Source organism: Petromyzon marinus, chromosome 1, assembly GCF_048934315.1.
Source record: "Petromyzon marinus isolate PM22_M1 ecotype Great Lakes invasive population chromosome 1, UKy_Petmar_22M1.pri1.0, whole genome shotgun sequence".
In the NCBI taxonomy this organism is placed as follows: domain Eukaryota; kingdom Metazoa; phylum Chordata; class Hyperoartia; order Petromyzontiformes; family Petromyzontidae; genus Petromyzon; species Petromyzon marinus.
Genome location: NC_133667.1, coordinates 22462869 through 22486462, shown reverse-complemented (window position 1 = coordinate 22486462; position 23594 = coordinate 22462869). Strand labels below are relative to the sequence as shown.

The 23594-nt window shown below is 41.9% G+C and overlaps 1 protein-coding gene across 3 annotated transcripts in view; it reads left to right on the top strand.

Moving 5' to 3' along the window:
• LOC116956955 (sodium/potassium/calcium exchanger 2-like) overlaps nucleotides 1-23594 on the top strand; it is an 85057-nt gene that overhangs the window by 45200 nt on the left and 16263 nt on the right. For 2 of the 3 annotated variants that reach the window (XM_032979040.2, XM_032978886.2), the window contains exons 3-6: nucleotides 6190-6240; nucleotides 7520-7628; nucleotides 17751-17792; nucleotides 20185-20259. In XM_032979040.2, coding sequence (XP_032834931.1) covers nucleotides 6190-6240; nucleotides 7520-7628; nucleotides 17751-17792; nucleotides 20185-20259 — 277 coding nt within the window. The remainder of the gene's footprint in view (nucleotides 1-6189; nucleotides 6241-7519; nucleotides 7629-17750; nucleotides 17793-20184; nucleotides 20260-23594) is intronic. The other variant, XM_032978954.2, reaches the window with a different exon arrangement.

The following is a 23594-nucleotide window of genomic DNA, read 5'->3' as shown; positions in this document are numbered from 1 at the left end:
CAGCACACACCACACACACAGCACACACCACACACAGCACACACCACACACACAGCACACACCACACACAGCACACACCACACACATACCACACACACCACACACAGCACACACCACACACACAGCACACACAGCACACACAGCACACACCACACACAGCACACACCACACACAGCACACACCACACACAGCACACACCACACACACACCACACACAGCACACAGTACACACCATACACAGCACACACCACACACACCACACACACCACACACACCACACACCACACACACCACACACCATACACACCACACACAGCATACACCACACACACCACACACAGCATACACCACACACACCACACACCATACACACCACACACACCATACACACCACACCCACCACACACAGCACACACAGCACACACACCACACATACACAGCACTCACCACACACAGCACACGTTTGGTGGGACACAGTCGACCGTGGTAGCTTGTGTAAGAGTCTCCCGTGCGTAAGGAGACGTATCGTCTCCAGGAGCTCATCACCCGGCGAAAGGGTGAGTCCTCGATGATTGATGATGATGATGATGATGTTGGCGACGGTGATGGCGACGACTATTTTGACCAACTACCTGTTGTGTGTGTGTCCATTCCACCGATAAACTCTTTCATTTCCCCGCGACCTTGTTCTTGCTCCGACAAAATAGCGCGGGCTGAAGGATGATGATGATGAGGAGGAGGAAGAAGAAGAGGGCCCTATTTGCAATCTTTTAACTCGCGCAGTCGCCATGGTTACGCGAGTGAACAATCAAATAGTGAAGAGAGAGAGATTAGGGGAGGGGGGGTGAACGCATTCACGACAAACTGTTTTGGGCGAGACGATGCGAACGGGGTTCAGAGACATTTGCAGGTGGTGCTCGTTTTAGTCTTCGCCCTTACTCTTACATGTGCACGTGAACGTTAAGCGCAAAGGGACATTAGAATGCTTGGTTGATATATGATCATGAGGTTCTAAATTTGATAGAGTGATCAGGAGACTACTTTCTGGGTCAATAAAAACAGCGCCTCTTCGTGTGAAGTAAACAGTGGTTGCCGTGCGCGTTGCAGCGGTTCCTGCCATAGCAATGTGGAGTTTTTCAACACTGCCTGGAGATGAACGCCACTATTTCCTCACATTGATTCTTTTGTGAGCCGCTCTAAATGTTAAAGAGCCATAACCTCAAATGACTTCGTAGACACAGATGTGCGGCGTCATGTAATTGCCACGTGCATTATCGAAATCGCGTGCCTCCTGGGTGAAGTGGGACATAAGCGGTGATCATTTTGTGATAGCGGATTGCAGTCTTAGAAATTGGCCGTGACAAGGCTGAGGATGATTCCAGTAGAACGTATTCAAGTCAAACAGGAATCGCCCTGCTTGCTCAACATGAGCAACGAGGCAGTGTTCTTTTCCAGTTATGTTCCTGAACCATTGGTGAAGATTCCACATTCCCATGACAGGGACATTTTAGATACGTGAAATAACATACCTTTAGCCCTTACAGCTGACAAGCCAATAGAAATGTAAAAACTAATAACTTTTTTTAAGCATCAATTGCCATTATTCTGAGCATTATAAACTACGGAATTTTAAACAAAAACTGGTGCAAAATTAATTATGTTGGCCGAATTACAATAATAATAACGCAGTATTATACATTTGTTTACGTTTTAAAAGCAATTTGATAAGTTGCATGCAGTGACACAAGCATGTTCGTCTAAATCGTGATTTAAAAGCAAGGTCCGTTACAAATTGTGGCAAACCTATGACCCTGACTTCGGTGCGATCGGGAAGAAGGTGGCACAATGGTTGGGACATCTCTTAGAGAGAAGGTCCCCAACCTTTTTGGTACCAGGGACCGGTTTCGTAGAAGACAATTTTTTCACGGACCGGGGGGGGGGGTTCATCATTGGGTCTTTCCCCCTTTTCAAAGAAGCTCTCCAGCGACGTTTGTTTTTTTTACTCATTTTGGCTACTAGGGGTTAGCTTGTGGGCTTACCAACACTGTGACTGAGACGAGTGCGCAGTGCGTGAAAGGGGCGCGGACAGAAGTGGTGAATAATAAAACAATAGGGGTGGGCCACGCTCGGAGTCAGCGCTCTCACCTCCTGCTGCTGTGCGGCCCGGTTCCTTCTCTCTAACACAGGGGTTGGGGACCCCTGTGTTAGAGAGAAGGCACCTCACTGAGGCAGGTATTGCAGTGGGCACCTGGAGGTTGACAGCCACAGGGAAGATCGAGAGCCAGAGGGTGGGACACAGTAAGAATGAACATTTGAGGTTGTGTGCCAAGCAACTTGCAGATCTAGCAGAAGGATGTTGATTGTGCTGGCATTCATATAATTGTCTGTGTTTTGTGATGACCTCTTGGCCTAAATGAACAGTAAGCAGGTGCAAAGCAGAGAGATTTTCTCAATTCAGGTCCGATGTTTTTAACATTCCCTTTAGCTGAAAACCAACCCCAGTGGTTTGTACCATAACTCAAGAACCATAGCTGATGTGCCAAGGTTGCCTCTTGTGATAACCGTTGAGGAACATATTTCCGAACTTCTAAAATGCTGAGACGGCAAACCTCGTGGCCTTAGTCCAACGAGCCACAAGCAACGTATGCAAATCTGTGAAACAGATTAATGTTTTTTGTAATATATTATATGTTCGGCAACATTCAATATTCCTACAAGTGATGTTGTTTATTGTATATATACTCAACCACATCGTTGACTATACAGGTGTCCCTCGCTTTATGCGGTAGTAGATGCATTTACAAAATGGTGTACGAGGCAAAACTGCACGAGGCAGCTGGCTGTCAAGTAGCACGTACACACAGTTGTCCCACGTTCGACCGCATAGCTGCATATGAGTGAATTCAAACCAAACCGTACAAAGTGGGGGAAACCTGTAATTATATTGTTTTAACAAACACTGTCTTGGCAATCTCATTCACATTTTCATTGAACAAATCACCATAAACATGCCCAATCTTGTCGGATCTGAAAAGCTAAGCAGAGTTGCGGCTGGTTAGTATGTGTATGGGTAACCATCACAGCTTGCCGATCAATCAGCCTTCCTTGAGCGATGCCATCTGACCATATGTACCATCACGAAACCTACGTTTGTCTGCTATGGAGCTGCTGTTGCCGCTGTGTGTGAGAACCACTCGGCTTAGGCCAGCAGAACGGATTTTTTTTCATCTGCAGCCCCGGCGGTCTGGAACAATCTCTGCCACACTGAAGTCCGCTCAGCCGTGACAATCAGTGTTTTTAAGACCCGTCTGAAAACATTTATAATCTCATCTGTCAAGTTAAATTTAGTTTCATTTTCTCAGTGCCATCCATGCTTCCGTCTCAGCTTTTTGCTGAATATGGCACGTGTTATGAATCTTGGATTAATTATTGATTGTAGACATGGGACTTCCAGATGACCAGAAGATGACAGTGTTCAGTGTTACCCCACCGTTTGTGTGAGTTTCTCAAGGTTCTCCGGTTCCTTTCCACATGCCACTCATCACAATGCAGGGCCTTCATTATAAATGAGTCTTGAGACTGAGTGAGATGTTCATGGATAAATAATTGGCATTTTTTGTGTGTTTTCTCTTGACTTTGGTCATGTACTTTACTGTCAATGGGAGCAGAGATTTTTCTTGTTCCGATTATTATTTTAACTGTTTATGTAATGCAATATGAAGGCCAAATGTGCAGACACTCCAAGCTTAGACACTCCTTACAAAAACAAAGAGAATGACTAAGTAAAATGTTCAGTTGTAACACAAATTATACATTTTTATGCAAACACGCGGTAATTTGTACGCGTGATTATCTACTTGGTACTTTCAAAAGTGGTTTACTTTTTATTATGAAACGATAATGTTACCTTAACGTTCTTAATTCGTTTACATTTCGTTGAAAAAAGCCATTCTTTAAATTGTGTTCTTCTTTAAAATTACATACACATGAGAAGGTTAACTGAATAAATGTAGCATGGAAACCCACCTGTATGTTTTTAAAACGAATCCTGCTTAACATTCGCAGTTGTAAACAAAGTACAATGTGTACGTTTCCGTGTGTCAGAATTTGGCCTATGGCGCAAGGCTCCATTGGAGCACAATACCATTCGGAACCATCTGCAAAAGCCAGCACGGTGCAAAAAGGGGGGGGGGGGGAGGGGTGTTGATTAGTACAATGCATAGCATCGTTTGTTTCTCCAACACCAGTGTTGCGTTGCCACTGCATTCGATACGCGTTTTATACTGAGTCAAGATTGTCTCTTTAACACGTAGGCTTTCGCGACCAATATTATTCATGATTGATTTTTTTGTTTGGGTTAGATTGTGTAAATATAAATGTGTCGTTACACCCGCCACCATCCGACACAGCCAATTAGTAAGATTTGTCACGTAAACAAAATATTGCAATTCGTTACTAGTTCAGGACACCAGTATGATGCTTCGCCGATAATGACAACCAGCTTCATCAGGCGACAGCCACAGTTGTGTGGCTCTCCAACACACTGGTGTGCTTGGTGTAATTACTGGATAAGCGTCGTACTAGAATTGTAATTGTTGTGGGTTTACTCTTCAACACACTGGTATGCTGAACTAGACACGAATTGGCATGGTTCGTTTACGTGACAAACCTTACTAATTGCCTGTGTCGGGTGGTGGAGGGTTTAACGACACATTTATATTTAAGCGATCTAATCCCAAAAAAAAACATCTCTGTTATCAAGCTATCCTCTTCTTTCGTATGGTTGATGCACCTCCTATTTCACACACCTTCTATTAGCACGGTTGGCTACGCACGGTGTGAAATAAATTCAACATACTGACATGCAGATACAGATCAACAACGACAATTTCACATTCAGGTGGTCAAGCCAGATTACCGAGTCAGAAGCAGCAGAGTGTATCACTTTGATGTCTCCTTCGAATTTGCGGATCGGGCATTGCGTCATTATATGTTGCACGGTCTGTTCTGGGTGACCGCAGTCGCACGCTGTGACATTGGAGTGAATTTAATTTTCCAATTGTGCATCTGCTATGGTTTGTGTGGAGTGAAGCTCGTGAAGGGCCAGGTCAGGTTTTAAATACTGTGAAAATTGCCGCTGGTTGTACCACTTGCAGCTGACCCTCAAACGTACACCCAGAAAAAAAGCACAACAATTCTCCACGTAGCCTTAAGGCTGCTGGAGAAAGTGCTGTTAGTGAGCACCTATTAAGGTTTTCACAATGCCCGATGGAGTTGATGTGGCCACCACAATTGTCAATTTGCTTTTGTCTCCTCGGTGCTGATGTTTACACATCACGTACAGTATTCACATACTCATTTAAGGCTCGTCAGATTTAGAGGAGGCACAGGACCAGCTCATTATATACATGAGACTGTTGTTCAGTTTCAGTTTTCATTTCAGTTTCATTTATTTGGTATAGCCCTGTGAGCCATTCGACTCTTGAATCGGGTGCACAAGAAAACATCTTAAAGTGACTATGTGACTGTGCAAAACATAAAATCCAGGAAAAAACAGCAAAATATTTCAGAAAAAGCACCGTATACCAACGCTGTGTGTAAAAATCCCAGTGGGATGCGAGTCAAACAACAACAACAACCACAAGACAACTTAGATTAAGGCCATCAGTCTAACTCTGTACTACAACAAACAAACATGGCCAAACCCAAAAAACTTTTCGTGGCTGTGTATCGAACCCCGGTTGCTATCAGTCCACCTATTCCCTATACAGACTTGGGAAAAGTGCTGTTAGAAAGCACCAACATGCACACGGAGAGGGGGGCTAGGGGGTGGCCAGAACCACACCTGGCCACCTTTGTCTCCCGAGTGGCGATGTTCACACACCATGCACCAGGTAGTCATTGGATGCTGAATCGACCTAGGGAATGCCCAGGACCAGTTCAAATAATTGTCACTGGTGTTAGTTTCCGTGAGCGGGATTCGAACTTGGGTTGCCCAGGTTCGTAGTGGGGTGCGCTAACCACTGCACTAGCGCTCACCATACGCACACGAAAACATGCCGACAAACACCGACTGTGTTTATTATTGTGAGGTGTATAATGTGTGTGTGTGTTGCATTGCAGCATATTGATTTACATTCTAATGTTCTCCCCATGTTGTGTTGCAATGGTTTTCCTGATGCCTTCTAGATGAGCAACGGCACGAACATGAGTGATGAAGTGGACGAAACCAAACTCAAGGTACCGGAGCAATCAAAACACTGACTCTGTGGGTCAATGTTTTTGAACGAGACATGTCCCCTCAGGGAAAAAAGGGGTTTACTCCAGCAGCTGGCTGTCCTACCAGTAGACATGTCATGTCAACTGTTCATCATATAAAGTGAGGTAGTGGAACCCGTAAAATAGGGTCTGCCTGTTCAGTTATTAATAATATGTACAAGATTGATCAATGAGCTCCAACTTAACAGCTGAGTGAAATCAAATGAATGTTTTTTTTTTCTTTCTGAATTATACTCTTGTACTGAGAGCCTAATAGAGTTCAGTGTGATTCTTCGGAAATGTCATTCAATTCAGAGTTCACGCAGTGAATATTTACATTCCTTGCCCATGGTGCTGTAATAGGATATCATAAATACACTATAGCGCTCTCATTTGTCTTACATTGTATGCATAAAACGATTTCATACATTCCATCTGTCGTAAGTGACATCTGCCAATTGGTGTTTTGTAGTGGTATTCTGGTATAGTTTTATGCCGTAAGAATAAACACATTTGTGTTACCAATTTACGATGGCACTGCACCATTTGACTAGTGTGTGAAAATAAAGTTCAGTTGGTAACACGAAAAATGTATCTTAGATTGTAAAGCCATACAGAAATCAATCTATTGACATAGAAATAATTATCCCTTAATTGAAAGGGCTTTAAATTTATTATTTTGCAGATATATATGTTCGGTGGTCAATTACCATAAATTAACATATGAATCTTGAGTCGCTGTAGAGTATATCAGAAGCAACATTTTCTCTTTTTCTTCAGATATAAAAATGAAAAAGGCGAATCTGAAGGTGATTTCCCGAATGTTAAATAAGATTCCTTTACAACACAGAGCAAATCAGAAGGTTATTTCCAGAATATTAAGCAATGAGATGCTCGGTGTATTTTACACTCCTTTTCGACAGATTGCTTTTGTATGCAAAATAATAATCGGTTTTACCCTTTCTGGCAATAAACAAGTGCTAAGATGTTCAAACACCAAATATAAACCTTTTGCAAGGAATCATGTCTGTATTAGCCACACGTACTTGTGGTGAACATGCAAACAAAACATGCTCTGATAAAATATGCATTGTCTTCGAAACTGATTAGCCTACACCAGAGACAACCTTCTTCGTGGTCTAGTCTCACGCGTGTCAGACCAGAGAACTCCAAAAGGCGAACGGTGCTTTTGTTTCCGAGGCGTGAATCTGGCCGCATACGTTGACACATCGCCCCCTCGTTGATTTGTTTTCCTTCGAAGCCCAAGCCACAGCTGCAGCGCGGTGGCAGCTCAGCCTCGCTGCACAACAGCACCATGAGGAATGGGATTTTCCAGCTCATGATCCACACTCTGGACCCCCTCAGCGAAGGTGAGCGCTCCCCTTCAACTGTCGGACACTGGCGCACGAAGGAACGCAATGTAAGGTCATGCTCGTTACAGACAAAGTGCTCGCCACAAATGAACCGCAATACCACGGTGAGCTCATCAAGGAGCATGAACTCACTCATCCTCGCTCGCAGCGACTCTTGGCGAGCCGTCGAACAAAGACGGCCACTGCATCGCACGCTTCCAGACGCGCTTCTGCGGCCGTCTGGAATGCTCTTCCTTCCGCAATTGTTTTTAGAACCGAATAGATTATTGTGGTTAAATGTGGTGCAAAAATAAGTTCAACACATATACGCATATGAAGAAGCTCCCCCACAAGTGGAACGAAATGTCAAGACATAGTGCCGAACATGCCGCTGCGGTACAAACCAAAAGCACGTCGGAGAGCTGTGCGGCACAACCGCGCAAAAACCTGCGCAGTGGCGACACTCGCGAGTGTGAATGCAGAGCATGCCCACCAACATGTCCACACGTGATCACTGCAGATTCACTACTCATCCGACACACCCCCCCACGCCGCTCATGCGATTCTATGAATTTGATTCATTAATGGCCACAATCGATCACGTTTGAAGTTTGTGGTGGGTGTCGTGGATACTCGAGGCTGCACGGGTCATGAGCACCGTTGCCTTTAACATTAACTGATCAAAAGTATTCACTCGTAAGCGTATTGCATCATCGTCGTGATCTAACTACTGCTGGATGAACGTCTGCATCCGGCGCTGTCTCAATGCAACAATCCGTGTAGCTCCTGTGAATGGCCGAATTTCACTCGCTCCATATAGCATACTTTTTAGGCGCATTCCCTCCTTTTACTGACATTCTCTCTCCAGTCACAACCACCGGTAATGCTTCCTTACAGTAAGATTGTTCTACCCAAGACAATATACTCGTTTAAGTCAATGTTGTCTCTAACTTGCATGCGTGTTTATGATTCAACGTTAACAAATCGATGCTTCACATTGTTGTGAAATCCCCATTTTTAAACTTAAATGCCACCGCGCTTGCCTGCTCAGACTAGCATTGGTGGTGCTCATTTCTGTTAGTGGCCCTGAGCCAGAGCCAAGTATATCACATTGCTATTGCAGGGGTGACTGTCACCAAAGGACAACCAGTGTGCAAAGTCCCATGAAATATAAGTGATTCTATCAATCTTCAAGGGACATCTGAGTTGACCTCTGACCGAGATTTGAACCTGCGACTGTCTGATCGCGAGATGAACACTCTACCCACAATGCCTCACCCGGTAAGTTGGGTGACAGAGCCTTGCAATATCTTGCTCACATCACCGCTGGCATAAGAGCCTTCACTAGAGTAAGGTCTCAAGGAGCCCCCATCTAGAAGGGTGTTTTGGCCTCCTATTCCACTCTGGTCAGACGTGTTGGAAGTGCTGGGGAGTAATTAATGTTGCACCCCACCAGGAGCGGCCTGCCATTCGACTCACTGTGGTGTCCCCGTTTATGCTGCCGGGTGGCCAGGGCTCGGTGGATTAAAAAAAAAATTGCACCATTGTTTTCAACTTCCACGCCAATTTGCGAGCTGAACCGGTGGACCTCTGGATTTGCAAGTCCAGTGTGCTAACCATGACACCAGCATTCTACCATCATTGACCATGCCCTGTAACATTAAAATGAGGCGTATTATATGCTAACGTGGTGGATAATGGGCAAACGTTATTTTGATGGAGCAGGATTTTCTGCAACATTAACCTGTTTTTTTTCTGCTCTTGAGCATGGTTAATGATCGTGGTAATGGGCTGTTTTTAAGCGTTTACTTCATTGACAATAATGGACAATTTGGTGACATTGTTTAAACAATAAAACAAATTGCAAAAATGCTCACAATTAATTTATGAAAATTAACACTGTTCTGATATACAGTGGCTACACTTACTCTACGATTACAGTGAGTTGATTAGAGAGTTGTCTGTCGGGGGGTCAAAGTGTGAGTACTCCCACCTCTTACAAGACATCAGGCCAACGTGGATGAGTAGACCAAACACCCTCTAGATGGACTCTCTAGCCCTCCCTCGAGTGGAGGCCCTTCTGCCAGTCGTGGCGTGAGCAAGCAATTGCAGGGCTGTACTTTTACCTTGACTCTAGCATGTATTTCCGTCGGCCCTACCTTGTTCAAATGAATCATATGTGTACAAAGTAATTATGAAACCACGCATATGCACTTGGGGTGTAACCACTCTCCCGACTGGTGGGTTCACAATGCAAGGTGGCATTTTGATTCAATAATATATTCGGGGTTTTTTGGTCTAGTTTTTATTGTCTCATTGGTATTGTTTCTTTTAAAAAATGTCTATCTCATCTGTACCGCTGTGTACACTCCATTAGCCTAAATTTTATCATTAGCACGTGATTTGCATACTATTTACATAGCATCATAATTGTCAGTCACGATATATCCACTGCTGGATGAAGCCCACCTCAAGTCGTCACCATCACTCATGATCCCGTGATACCACAATCCATCTTGCTCCTGCACGTGAGCTGATCTCATCCCGCCATCCCTGCAATGGTTTTAATCTCTGCATGGCTTTCATCTCTGGTATGATCCATCCTTTGGCCACTATTCCATCAGCAGCTTTGACAATCACCACCATCGCTTCCAGTGATGTGTCCTGCCCAAGCCCAAATGATTTTCCTAAACAGTGAAAGTTTATAATTATAATTTGTGGTCGTTCTGTGATGCATGTGTCCCTCCTGCCTTACTGTCAGTACAATGTCAAGCAGGCACCTCTCCATGCTTCTTTGCTTCTTTTTCATCTTTTGTTCCATTTTTATTGCGATTGTCCATATAACCGACCCATGCCATAATGTACAGATTTTTTTTTGCTTAATGTCTTCTTCAAACACAGTGTTATGCTGCGTTTTCATTATTAATTTCAAGTTATCAAAAGCATTCCAGCCTGCTCTCGTTCACTTCTTAAGTTCATAATTTTGATCCAGGTTCACTTTCAAGAATGACCTTAGGTAAACATACTCCATTGTGTTTTCCAGCTGTGTCTCTCCAACAATGATTTCCTTTATTTTTCCAAACCCTGTTGCACGTGACCTCTGTCCTGTTGCACGTGACTTTTGTTTTTGCTCTTGAGTATCTCCAGCCCGATTGTCATGCCGCCATTGTTAAGTTGATTCAATCATTTACTGCAGCCCATTTGCATTGGCTAACAATGCCTGTGTCCTCCGCATATGTATGGTGAATACTTTCTTCACGTACGTGCATGCAATAATTTCTCCAATCAATTTGTTTTCAAATATCTTCTAACGTGTAATGTGAATAACGTTGAGGAGTGTTTCCCAATGCCCAACTTCTCTTATATGCATTTCGCTACTTTTTTAATGCAATCTCAGTCTCTGGAATGAACATTTTTATATTCTTTGGGTCTTTCGGTAAAGGTCACATAGATAGGTTCAAAGAAAATAACAAAAAAACTAAAAAACTACGACGTTTCGATCACAACACAGGCGATCGCTTGAACCTATCTACGTGACTTTGCCGAAAGACCCAAAGAATATGAATTCCTGCAGTCACGAAAGCTTTAAGTCAATACAATTTTTAGTTTTAGGATTCGAGAAAGCTTCAGATAGCGTTTCTCAGCCAACGTTAAGGTTTTCCAACTATTACAAGTGCAAAATGATTAATTATCTGACAAGCCGTGAAGATCTAGCCATAGAACAAATGTATGAAGAAATTAACCAACTTTTAAACGAGTACACAATGCACAACCGGTGGCTTCAATACTATGGTTGGTAACAATGATCAGAGATGAGAAGACGATTGGGAAGTTTGGCAATGAGGTGAGGAATGAGAGAGGAGAATGTCTGTTAGAGTTCACAACCAGTGCGAGGATAACAAATAAAAAAATAAAGGTAGACTTTAATATGGAGGAGCTCAAATATACAAATCTGAAATTAAATTGTCTTTATGCTCATGGAAAAATGCAAGATTGTCAGAAAGGCATTTCTGTTCTCGGAAAATTTAAACACAAGGAGTGATCACCGGTTGGTGTGTATGCAAATTACACTTCAACATAGTCACAGAGAGGACAAAGATAACTATAATATAAAGTTCGTTTTAATCACGGGCACTGCCACGTTTCACGCCATGGTGGCGAGATGTTAACTACCTCACCTTGTATATAAGAGGTCGTGGATCCCGACCCTGTATATTTGGAGTTTGCATGTTTCTCCACTTGGTCGTGTGGATTTTTCTCCCGGTCCTGTGGTTTTTCCCTTTATTTTTAGAAACATGCGTTTAGAGTATTTGGCTGCTATACATTTCCACTTGATAATCCATTTCGTTGAGCAATCACTTGTGGCCAGGTCGTCTCTGAGAAAGAGCTATGTCGCTCAGTGAGCCTTACCTGGTAAAATATAAAATAGTTTAGTTTAGTTTCAAACCCAGGATCTCGGTGGTGCCGCCACCTCCCATTGCGATCTTTGAGAACAACCGTAATAACTCGACTAAATTGATGTGGCCCAAACGCAATGACAGTAATTGGCTTAAGGATAATGGTTGTATCGATGAATAATGGCTTTAGCGATGAAATCTCACTTGATGCCAGAGAAATCGAAGGACAAGGGGTGGCTGGGAGAGCACGTGGAGGATGCCGTGACCTTGCTCGCACTCAGCCAAGCAGAGGCCGGCTCGCCGTGCTTGTGCTAAGCCGATTCATTCGCATTCACTCTCGTGTGCGGTGGTTTGTGGACGATCCGATCGCATTAAGCCATTTTTTTTTGTTTAAACCGTAATGAGCCCAGAGCTGACACAGCCACACTCCGACCACTGTCTGGCTTCCTACTCTTTCCTTTGCGTCATCTCAACTCCGGCACTCGCTCGTACTCGTGGCTAGCTAGACCCCCGAAAGGAATGGTTAAATGAAAATATACTAATTGTTACAAATGAAATCAATCGCGACGTTGCAGGCGCAGCACAAGCGCCTGCAACACTTGTGTTGCGCCCGAAACGTCGTGAATTATTTTATTTTCTACCTACGTAACTTTACCGAAAGAGCCAAAGAGTATGGTTTTCTGCAGTCACGAAAGCTTCAAATCAAGATTGTTACAAATGACACACACAAACTCAGAGTTGTGTGGTGTGCAACTGTACACAGCACCTTGACAGCAGTCATTTTCGTGGAATGAGTACGGGTGACTTAGCCATTGTAAATGACGGAAGAAGAAAGCGTTCTGAAAATGACTCCACCATTACTGGGTGATGTTGTCATCCCACGTAGTTAAAATATACAGAACACACAGCATGAACAAAACACTGTTAAGTAAAAAACTATAAAAATGTATACTTAAATAAATCTACAAATTATCTGTGGCCACGAAAATGAAATTGTTTTTTTGAAAAGGTGGAAATTCGTGGAAATATCTACAGATAACTACAGATAATTACCAAACCTACGTCTAAATGTGGGGGATATACATGTCAACATCCTGTGACAGGAGACATCAATGCAAAGGTAGGTAAAAAGGAGCATAGGTGAGAGGATTATTGGCGAATTTGGTATAGAAGAGAGGAATGAGAAAGGAAAACATCAAGGGTTCACACGCAGGAGAACGATGAAGATAACGAACTTATATAAACAAAACATGGAATCTATGAAGTGGACATGCACACATCGATAAATGATGAACAAAGTGACTCGATTCTCACAGACAAACCTCAGATTGCCAGGGTATGTCTCTGTCCTCAGTGGATGTAAGAGATCGCAGGCCAATGCAATGCCAGTCACACTTCAAAATCGCAAAGGAGAGGAAACAGCTAAGTACAGGTGAAAAAAAAAAGACAGCTAAACATTGAAACATCTAGCTCACGAGGTAGAACAATATTGACTGATTCTAAGCAACACATTCAAATCCCTAAGTGTTACATGTCAACACTGTACATTATGAAATAACTATCACTGGACAGTGCATTGAAAGTGAAAGGCAAAGTACAAAATCAAACAGAGAACAAATAGTCTGTAATTTAAATAAGCATGATGAAAAAAAGCATAGATATGAGAAAGAATGGAAATGGTAAAGAAAGAACACAGAACTGCAAAACCATTAAAAAATCATGAGTCTTGAAATCGGAGACCACAACACAAAAGTTATTTAAGACATCATAATAAACAATGGGAGCATGAAAGCAGCAAAATTGATTTGATGACTGTTAAATCTTAGAGCGCAAGATGGAACCAGAATGCATGGTAAACAGAGGGATGTTACAAAGATGTCTGTATCAAAACAATAAACTGTTTATATATACCCTAGAAAATATGTTTTCGAGTGAGTCGGATGTTTTATATTTCAAATCTGTGGAAGTACCAACCACTGCTCACTGCAGTACGAAAACATTTGAAATCTCCCCAACCAGATAGATTAACAACAGATATCGTCAGAGAAGTGGGGCCAAGCTTAGCTGTTGAATCAATATTATCAGACCGATTTACTGAATGTTTTGGCGCACAGATCATATACCTCGTAAAATTAAAAAAATTGCCTCCACTATTCTGTTTTAAAAGAAAGACGAAATTTACTTTTAATAACAACAAATATGTTAGCCTCCGATCTCATATTTAGAAATTGCTTCTGAAGATCATGGGATGAAACAAAATGGATATTCTGGAGGCCAACCACGTCGGCATTACCACCACTCGTGATCACACACACACGCTATCATGCAGATCACATCGAAAAATAATATCAAATGCCATTGTTTGGCTTTTATCGACTATGAAAATGCATTTATTTTCAGTGGAAACTAATGCAGTCATCCAAGCATTCACAAACCAGTGGAATGTTGTAGGTTTTTTTTTATATATGTAAATGATAACAAAAATATATATTATAAGAATGGAACAACTATACTATGATCTTGATTTTAAGCTTTCGTGACTACAGGAATCCATACTCTTTGGTTCTTTCGGTAAAGCCACGTGGTTAGGAATAAAATAAAATGAAACAAATCACGATGTTTCGATCGCAACACAAGCGGTCGTCATCAGGCAAAGGAGACAGCCTCTAAGGGCAAACTGTTTATAAGGGTTTGGGGATGGGTGTAGCCCATTGGCATTGTTGCTGCATTGGCATTGTTGCTGCATTGCCACTCGTGCACCTTATTAACATGAGCTTCGAAGGAAAAGTACGGATCGAATATCACCCCATTCTAATCTCATACTTCGGGCAGACGTTCTGGCCATCAATAACTAGGCTGTGAAGTCCCAGTTTTTTCAATTGTTGGGGAGAGCTGACTAATAGGTGTTTGGCCTTATTTCTATTTAGCTGGAGAAATATTTCTGCATCCATGATTTTACATTTATTAATAACGATGAAAACAGAGATATTGTTGACGTAGAATCTGGTGTGAGCTGGAGGTAAATCTGCAAAGCAGTGATCGCGCAGTCCTAGAAATCGTAGCAGTCCTCCAAATGGGTCCATGCAGATGCTAAACAGAATGGAACCAAGCACCGATGCTTGAGCAACCCCAGACCGCACTGAACTGACGGAGGACTTAAAGCCGCCCAGAGTGGCATACTGCTTGCGGTTTTGCTGCTATGAACGGAACCACTGCAAGGCATGAGCGGAAACCACTCCCAGAGCAGAATCTGTTACCCCCATAATACCTTCCAGCCGTTCAATTAAAATGTCATGGTCGATGATATTGAAAGCTGCACTGAGGTCTAGAAGAACCAGAGCACTCGGTGTACCATGGTCTGCAGGGACCAACGGATCATTAACCACCCTAACCAGAGCTGTCTCCCTGCTGTGTTGTGCTCTAAAGCCCGATTAAAATGCGCCAAGCGATTGGTTTAAAGACAGAAGCTGCTAGAGCTGATTTTCCACAGCACGCTCAAAGACCTTAGAAAGAAAAGGAAGATTGTAAATAGGCCGGTGATTAGTAAAGCACTCAAGATCTAGACCATGCTTTTTAAGCAGAGGAGTGACAGTGACCACCTTGAAGGTGGAAGGAGCAATGCCCGTTTTAAGAGAACTATTGAATAGATCAAGTACAAATGGGTCCAGTGTGGCAAAACTCTCTTTGATGATTCTAGTAGGAAGGGTCCAGTGGGCAACATGTAGGGTGGGAATTGGAGATCAGGGCAAAAAAGCTCAGTCAAAGAAATGACACAGAGCTTAGTTCGTGAGGTACCATTAAAAAGGGGCAAGACATCTGGAGCAATAGAATGAGGTAGAGATGAACACAGCCGAGAGCCAATGGTAGCTATTTTGTCGGTGTAATAGTTTGACAAAGACTCACACCAGTTAGCCGAAGCCGAAAAATTGCAACGGGATACTTGTGTGAGTAGTTGATTTCTGGTAGAAAAAAAGAGTCCTAGTTTTATTTTTGCTGGCTGCAATAACGCACAGCGAGATATTCTGATTTAATCCACATAATAGCGTCTTTGTAAGTGCCTTTCATCCAGCAGTGGATAATGACATATGCAAGGATGATTATTACCAAACTGAGAATACAATACATTAATTACCACGACATCACAAGTCTCAAAAGTAGGTCATCAATTAATCTTAATCGGCTCACATTTGCTTCGAGGAGCTACATTGCCACATCAATGAATGTCCTTATTCTATATCTCCTAATGAAACATATTATTTGGTGATGCTGCATTGGCGGTGGTGCACAACTTCAACATAATAACAAACAAAACACTCAACACGTGTATCAATAACACTGCCTTAAAATGAAAATAAATATAATTGGTGAAGTTTGGGGCAATGGTCCTTCATCATAGCACACAAATGTGCTGTATCTCATCAGGGCAAAACACACACACACTGACTTTTAATTTGAACAGATTTCTCATTCCCTATATACATTAGATGTATGATCATGCACTCATTACAATGTACATGGGTCTGTTAATGAGCAGAACACACAAGGCAGGCCTTTCCTTGGCACCAGAGTCGAATTTGGATAATTCTCACAGAGAAGAAATTAAACTCTCATTGGACGAGATGTCTGCTCAGTGATGTTCAGATGTTTTCATATTTCATTCACCATAAGTTGGTAAGGCTTTTTGTAAGTTGACGTGTTATCAGCCATTGTCAATTAACCTATTTTCATGCCCTAAACTGCTCATAACTGTTCACGTATCCGACATTGCCCACAGTTTACGTGTATACATGTCAAAATCTTTATATGTGTGTGTGTATGTTTGTCTTTGTATGAGGGGAGCAGTAGTGTAGCAATTTAGCGTGCTGCTGTGCTAGGAACCTTGCGACCCAAGTTCAATTCCCGCTCACAGCTACCACCAGTGATAGTGACTATCTGAACCGGTTTTAGGCCTCCCCTAGGTCTACTCAGCCTCAAATGATTACCTGGTGCGATGCCTTAACATCGCCACTCGGCAGACAAAGGCGGCCGGGCGTGGTGCTGCCCACCCACCCCCTCGGGTGCTGTAGCGGCCTTCATAGGTGCTCGCTAACAGCACTTGCCCCAATAGTCTGTTGCGGCTATGGGGGCGTAACAGACTGTTGGAGTCTGCTTGCAAAAGCTTTCGGACTTTGTCTCGTCACTGTTTAGAGTGTTGCAGTTTTAAAATTCCATAACACAACGACAAACGCAAATGGCAGATAAAGGAAGGGGATTACAGCCATTACAATATTTTAACTACAATCATTCCACTGTGGTTTGTGATGGGCAGAGGAAAGAAAGCAAATGGTATTTCAATTGACAAAAGGAACCAACAGAGACTTTTTTGCGTTTTTGTTGCAACATTTTCAACGGGGGTTTTTTTTCCTCCCCAAAATGTCTATCTTTCAGCCCAGGAGGCCAACCGATAACAGTAATAACACACATTTGACTCGAGTTCTTCTGCTTTGCCCTTGGAACATTTTCAATTGTATTTTTGCTGAATGACATTTTGCATATTTTGTATCATTTTTTTTTACATTTTCTTTTTAAAAAGTACAACAGCAAGGTGAGGCTTTATTGATTTATATCCGTGCTTTTTTTGTGCATGGTATGTTTTTTTCCCCACGACAAAATATCAGCACAGCAATTGGACCCTAACTTTTAGGACTTGACAGTGTATCCACAATCACACGAATGGCCCATTTTCTCTTTGTTTGGCTGTTAGTTGATGCAGAAGCGAATCCAAATGTCACCCTGACCGAAGAAGGTAAGGAATACCTATCCCCACTTTCTTTTGCTGCTTCTTTTTTGCACGCATTTTTCATTTTTTATTTTGTGAGAAAAAAACTTTGGCCACGTGCCATTTCCACACGTGTGCTAAAGGTATCAATGGGGGGGGGGGGGGGGGGGCGGTGGCACAGAGGTGAATGCACAGAGGGCTTCGAATCACTCGGTGGTGACCTGGTTTTAGATTATAGGCCATGGCTTTGACCACGGGCGATAGCTAAACGTGTTCTAGACCCACTCCTTTGGAATTCACACTCACCCACTATGGCATGGGGTTTTTTTTCCCAGTCGTGAGGCAAAAAAGGTTGTACATTATTGTTGTTATTGTAAAGGTATTACAGTCATTACAAAGACCGTAGTTTTTTTACAGGAGGGTAAATTTTGCCCTAGAATGAAACGATATATTTTCCTGAATGTTAGACGGATTTCCAGAACGTCAGACTTACTGCCAAGTGCAAATTTTAAAAAAGTTATAGACGATTTATAATTGAAAAATTTGTATGAATGATATTAATTTATCAATGATTTCGCAATCCTAATATGTAACTGATAATATTGGCTGTGAATGTTGTTGTTTGATTTGAAAAAAATGTAAGCAATTACTGGGTTCCATCCTACAGGAATAAAAAAAAATAGTACTGCGATGATGTAATGTGTAATATAAGTACTTGTAAATATCTCATTTGATAAAGCAAGTTGTATCTCATGTTTACAAGCTGATTTAACGATTAAAACAAATGCATAATATTGCTTCCCACAGACAAATGTAACGTGTGCACTCTACTTTAAATTGAAGAGACAGTTTGCTTTGAACCAGCAGTCTAAATATTTGTGCTAGTTAAGTAAAATGTCTTTGTCATATGTATGTGGAAACATGCCTGAAATATCCTTAATACAGTGAAACCTCACAAAGCCAGACTCAGGAAAGTCAATAATTCGGGAAAAGACAAGCGAGACCACCAAAATAATTGTATACAGATGCATTTTTGTACAGTCAACCAATAATTATCAGAACACTGTTCTCGCACTAATTAAAACCAAACATTTTTTTTTTATTTTACCAGGTAAGGCCCACTGAGCTATATAGCTCTGTTTTCAGAAGCGACCTGGTCACAAATGATCTTTATGGTGGTATCACGGGGTACCAAATAACACAAAATGGCCGAGGCAATTAAATATTTTATTTCTGGGACACTATTTTTTTACAGGGGTGTTACTTAACTCGGCGACTGGGGGACCAATAAATCCGAAATCAGTGCCACACTCCGCGATGTTGAAACGCCAAACATTACAGCATAAAAAAAATCCGTTATCGAAAAGTTCAACTTTGTATCGTGCATCACGTACAGCTCGTCGAGATGAGTCGATTGCCGCATCGCCGACCATCAACAGACTAACAATGACTGCATCACGGACATTGTGCGGGAGCCGGGGTGCTCTGGTGACCCATTATGGGTACCGCCACGAGGTTCAAATGGCAGCTCAATTAAATGGCTCATCACGTGGAAGTTTATACCCTAAACGCACGTTTCTATATTAAATCGACACGTCAATATCTTATGGATTGCACAAGCAATCTGCAGTACACGCTGGTACCGCACCAAATATTCTAAAGTTTTCGGTTTGGAATTCGGTGAACCGTGCGTACGAATGCCACGCAACATCCAGGTGCTTTGGGATGGCGCCTCTTTAACTTTCTCGTAGTTATATTTAATATTTACTTTACACGTTTTTTTTCAGTTTGCGAGAATCGGTTTCTTAACTCAGATTAAACTTATAAAATACTTGTTTTTTTAAAGTATTATTAAAACATTTAGTTGTTTGTTAATAACTTTATAATTTCATGTATATGGTATTAATTACGTGTAAATGTAATTTATCGTTAATATGTGCTATTTTATTATTCTCAGTATGCCGAACAACCTCTATAACGGGAGAGGCGCACCCTCAATTAGTTTGCCTTTGAGAGGTCTCACTGTATAAAGATTCTTGATTAATCCCAGATTCTTATGGCTGTGGCCGAGGGTTGGCATTGGTAGAACACTCAACTCATAAGCAGACAGCTGCGAGATCAATTTCTGGTCATAGGTTTTACGAAACTCATCAACTCTCTGAGGTTGATTCAAAGAATATTTTTTTTGTGGAACGTCAACAGTTGTTATCAGTTTAGGATATGGCCTCTGCCATGAGATCAAATCAGTTTAATCACTAGCTCAGGACTGCTCATTTGATAACAGACATTTGTTTATTTCCCTTTTTTTAAACAATGCTTGCTAATATAAGATGTGATAATGTTACTTTGTTTTGCTTGCCTCATGACCTCACTAATAGTGTTGCCTTCTTGTTGCTGCTGCTGCTGCTGCGTGCAACAGGGAGGTTCAGAGAAAAGGCAAGCATCTTGCACAAGGCGGCCAAGAAGTTACAGTCTGGACAGGACGAACTGGAAGGTCAGCGCTGCTACCGCTGCAACTCTGCCCCTTGATCCCCAACTCATCCATGCTCCTACACAGCCCCGGCCTCTACTCCGAAACCCACATTCACATTTGGGAAGATCGATCGATGAGCCCCCTTCTCCAAATCCTCACAGTCATTCGCATTTATACCACACAATTCATAGTGAAAGGGAGTACACTTTTCAGGTATGGATTTTATTCACGTTCCTCACACCAAAGACAAAGATCCCCCGTATAGCGTTAACAGACTGTTGGGGCAAGTGCTGTTAGCGAGTACCTATGAAGGCCGGCACGGCACACAAGGGGGTGGGTGGCCAGCACCACACCCGGCCGCCTTTCTCTGCCCAGTGGCGATGTTTACACATCATACCAGGTACTCGTTTGAGGCTAAGTAGACCTAGGGGAGGGCCAGGACAAGTTCAGATCATTGCTATCATTGATTGTGGCAGTGAGTGGGAATCGAACTCTGGTCCCTGGGTTCGTAGCGCAGTGCGCTAACCACTACACCACCGCTACCCATGCACACCACAACGCACACCCCTCATATGCCTTCTCTCTCTCCATGAACTTTCTCGAACCTTCCAGATGTTCCTCCAAGCCCCTCATTCTTCTTTTCCCTCCAAATATCCCCCCTTCAGGTCTCCTCCAACCCCCTGCCTCCTTCTCCTAGGCTCAATTACTGCCACCTTTGTTTATTTATTAATCCTGAGTGTGATCCCGTAGCCCTACGTAACCTCAGCGTGTCCCGACACGACCTTAACACTAGTGTGGTTAATAAAAATCACTTTTTCAGAAAATTCCATGGACAGGCAGACCTCGCTGGATGCGGGGGTTACGTTCCTGGAAAATGGCGTGTAGGGCAAAACCGCATTCCACAAATAATCGACATTATTTGGAAAAATAGGGTTGCATTCCTGGGTCCAAAATGATCACCGCCTCCCTCTTTCTTGAACTAATTCTACATGATTTCCACCGTTGTTTTTGTACTAAAGGATTTGGAGCCACTCTCCATTACTTGTGTGTGTGTACACTGTGTTTCAATTTCCCCTCAACACAAAACCCCTGTCTCCATTACTCGTCCCCCACCGCGGCACTCATGCCCAACGCTCACCCCTGACACTGAATTGCCAGCCCAATGCTCGCCCCTAACACTCTCACTTGAACATTAATCATTCGCCATCTCGGCTTCTGTATAACTGACGTCCTCAACAACTGGACGGTTAGATGCATGCGGCAATGTTTGAAAGTTTGCGTTGTGCGTGTTGAATGTGTTACATTATTCCACAAAAACACACACACACACACAAACATACGTGGAAAATAAAACGATGTCACTCTCACGGCACTACTTTCCACCGCGGAGATGAGAATCTTAGCAACGTCAAACCGCTTCGAGCTGAAACATCATCCCCGTGTTCTGGAAAACAGGCCTCATTAGGTGCACCATGCAGAGCTGAAACAGGCATTCGATGAAGCCGAGTTGTGCAAAGTTTTTCTGAAGATAGAAATACACTAATCCAAAACAAAAATAACAACTACAGTCATTCAACCACTCGGTAGCGAATCATTCATTTTTTTATTTGTAACACACATAAATGACGTCACCACGGCACCTGTACCAGGCTATGTGTACTGTAATTTGAGGCCCCAATGAAGTGTCGAAAGCTCAATAGCAGGAGGTTACTGGTCAAACCCAGGTGTTGTGAGTTAACTAAAGGAAGGAACTTGTAAATGCGCCACGAAATGCAGATTACTTCACTGACAACAATATACATATTATCTCTGTTTAATTATTTGTGACATAAATCAAATTTAACTGAAAGAAATTGGACAAAGGGTATGTGTGTTTTTGATACGAAGCAAGCCACCAAAGGGCATGCTAATATTGTCGTCGCATATAATTTATTCCATAATTATAGCTCAAATTTGTTAATGTCACACAAACTAAATGTGTAGGCATAACTGGCAAAATATGCAAGTTCATCTGATCTGAATATACACAATAAATCGACGACTGTTCTCTACCCCCCCCCCCCAGATAAAAAAACACTTGATATCTGCCTATGTGCTTTCCTTACCAAAGTAATAAACTAACTCTGGAGCAGTTTTGACCTTTTGGGTCTCATTAGGAGAACGAATTGGGCTTGTTGAACAAATACTTGTGGGTTGCCGGATTGAATTGGCAAGACCACTCCATTAAATACCAAAGGGCCCTGGTCAATGCAGAAAGCAACGATGTACGAAGGCCATAATACTACCAGACTAAAGATTGTCCTATTTTGCTGTGGCAATATAGAATGGGTGTTTCATTGTTTGTTTCATTGTTTATTTCATTGTTTGTTTCATTGTTTGTTTCATTGTTTTTTTCATTGTTTGTTTCATTGTTTGTTTCATTGTTTGTTTCATTGTTTGTTTCATTCTTTGTTTCATTCTTTGTTTTACTCTTTGTTTCATTGTTTATTTCATTCTTTGTTTTACTGTTTGTTTCATTGATTATTTCATTGTTTATTTCATTGTTTAGTTCATTGTTTGTTTCATTGTTTATTTCATTGTTTATTTCATTGTTTATTTCATTGCTCACAATGCCTCGAAATCAATGCAGAATACATATTTATTGAATGATCTAGTTTTAAGGCATCAGCCCTGTTACATATGTAGGTGTCAGTTCGATGATGTTCACACGTCAGGATTATGGTACACTTCTTCCAAACTCTTTGGTTCTTTTGGTAAAGTCACGTAGGTAAAAAATAAATAAAAATAAAAAAATGAAATCAACTCAATTAAATCACGTTTTAATTTTTGTTTCATCTTATTTACATTTATTTTACCGACGTGACTTTACCAAAAGAACCAAAGAGTATGGATCCTTGCAATCACGAAAACTTCAAATTTAGACTTCCAAAGTTGGTTTAAATTCCTCAAATTTGTTCGTTGAATGAAATAAAGCAAACCGATAACTTTTTAATCAAACAAATGTTGTACAAAATCTAGTCTGCTATAACAAATTGAGATTGAATTTTAAACATCCTATTTGATGTTTCATAAAGTACTTAACTAAGGAAAGATTTGCAAATCAGTATTAACGAATCAAAATAATAATAATAATACGGGGATTTGTTGTGAAACTGATATTAGGTGTGATATTAAATATGCATGGAAAAATAACAAACCTTTTGGCTGACTGGGTGAGTCATTGCATTACTGTACGTGGGCAATGTTATAAAGGTGGAACATTCATTGTTAAAGAGTAATTGGAGTTTAATTTGCCCACCGCTGTAATTAAAGAGAATGCAATTAGAATGTATGTCACACCTATATGCGACCACATC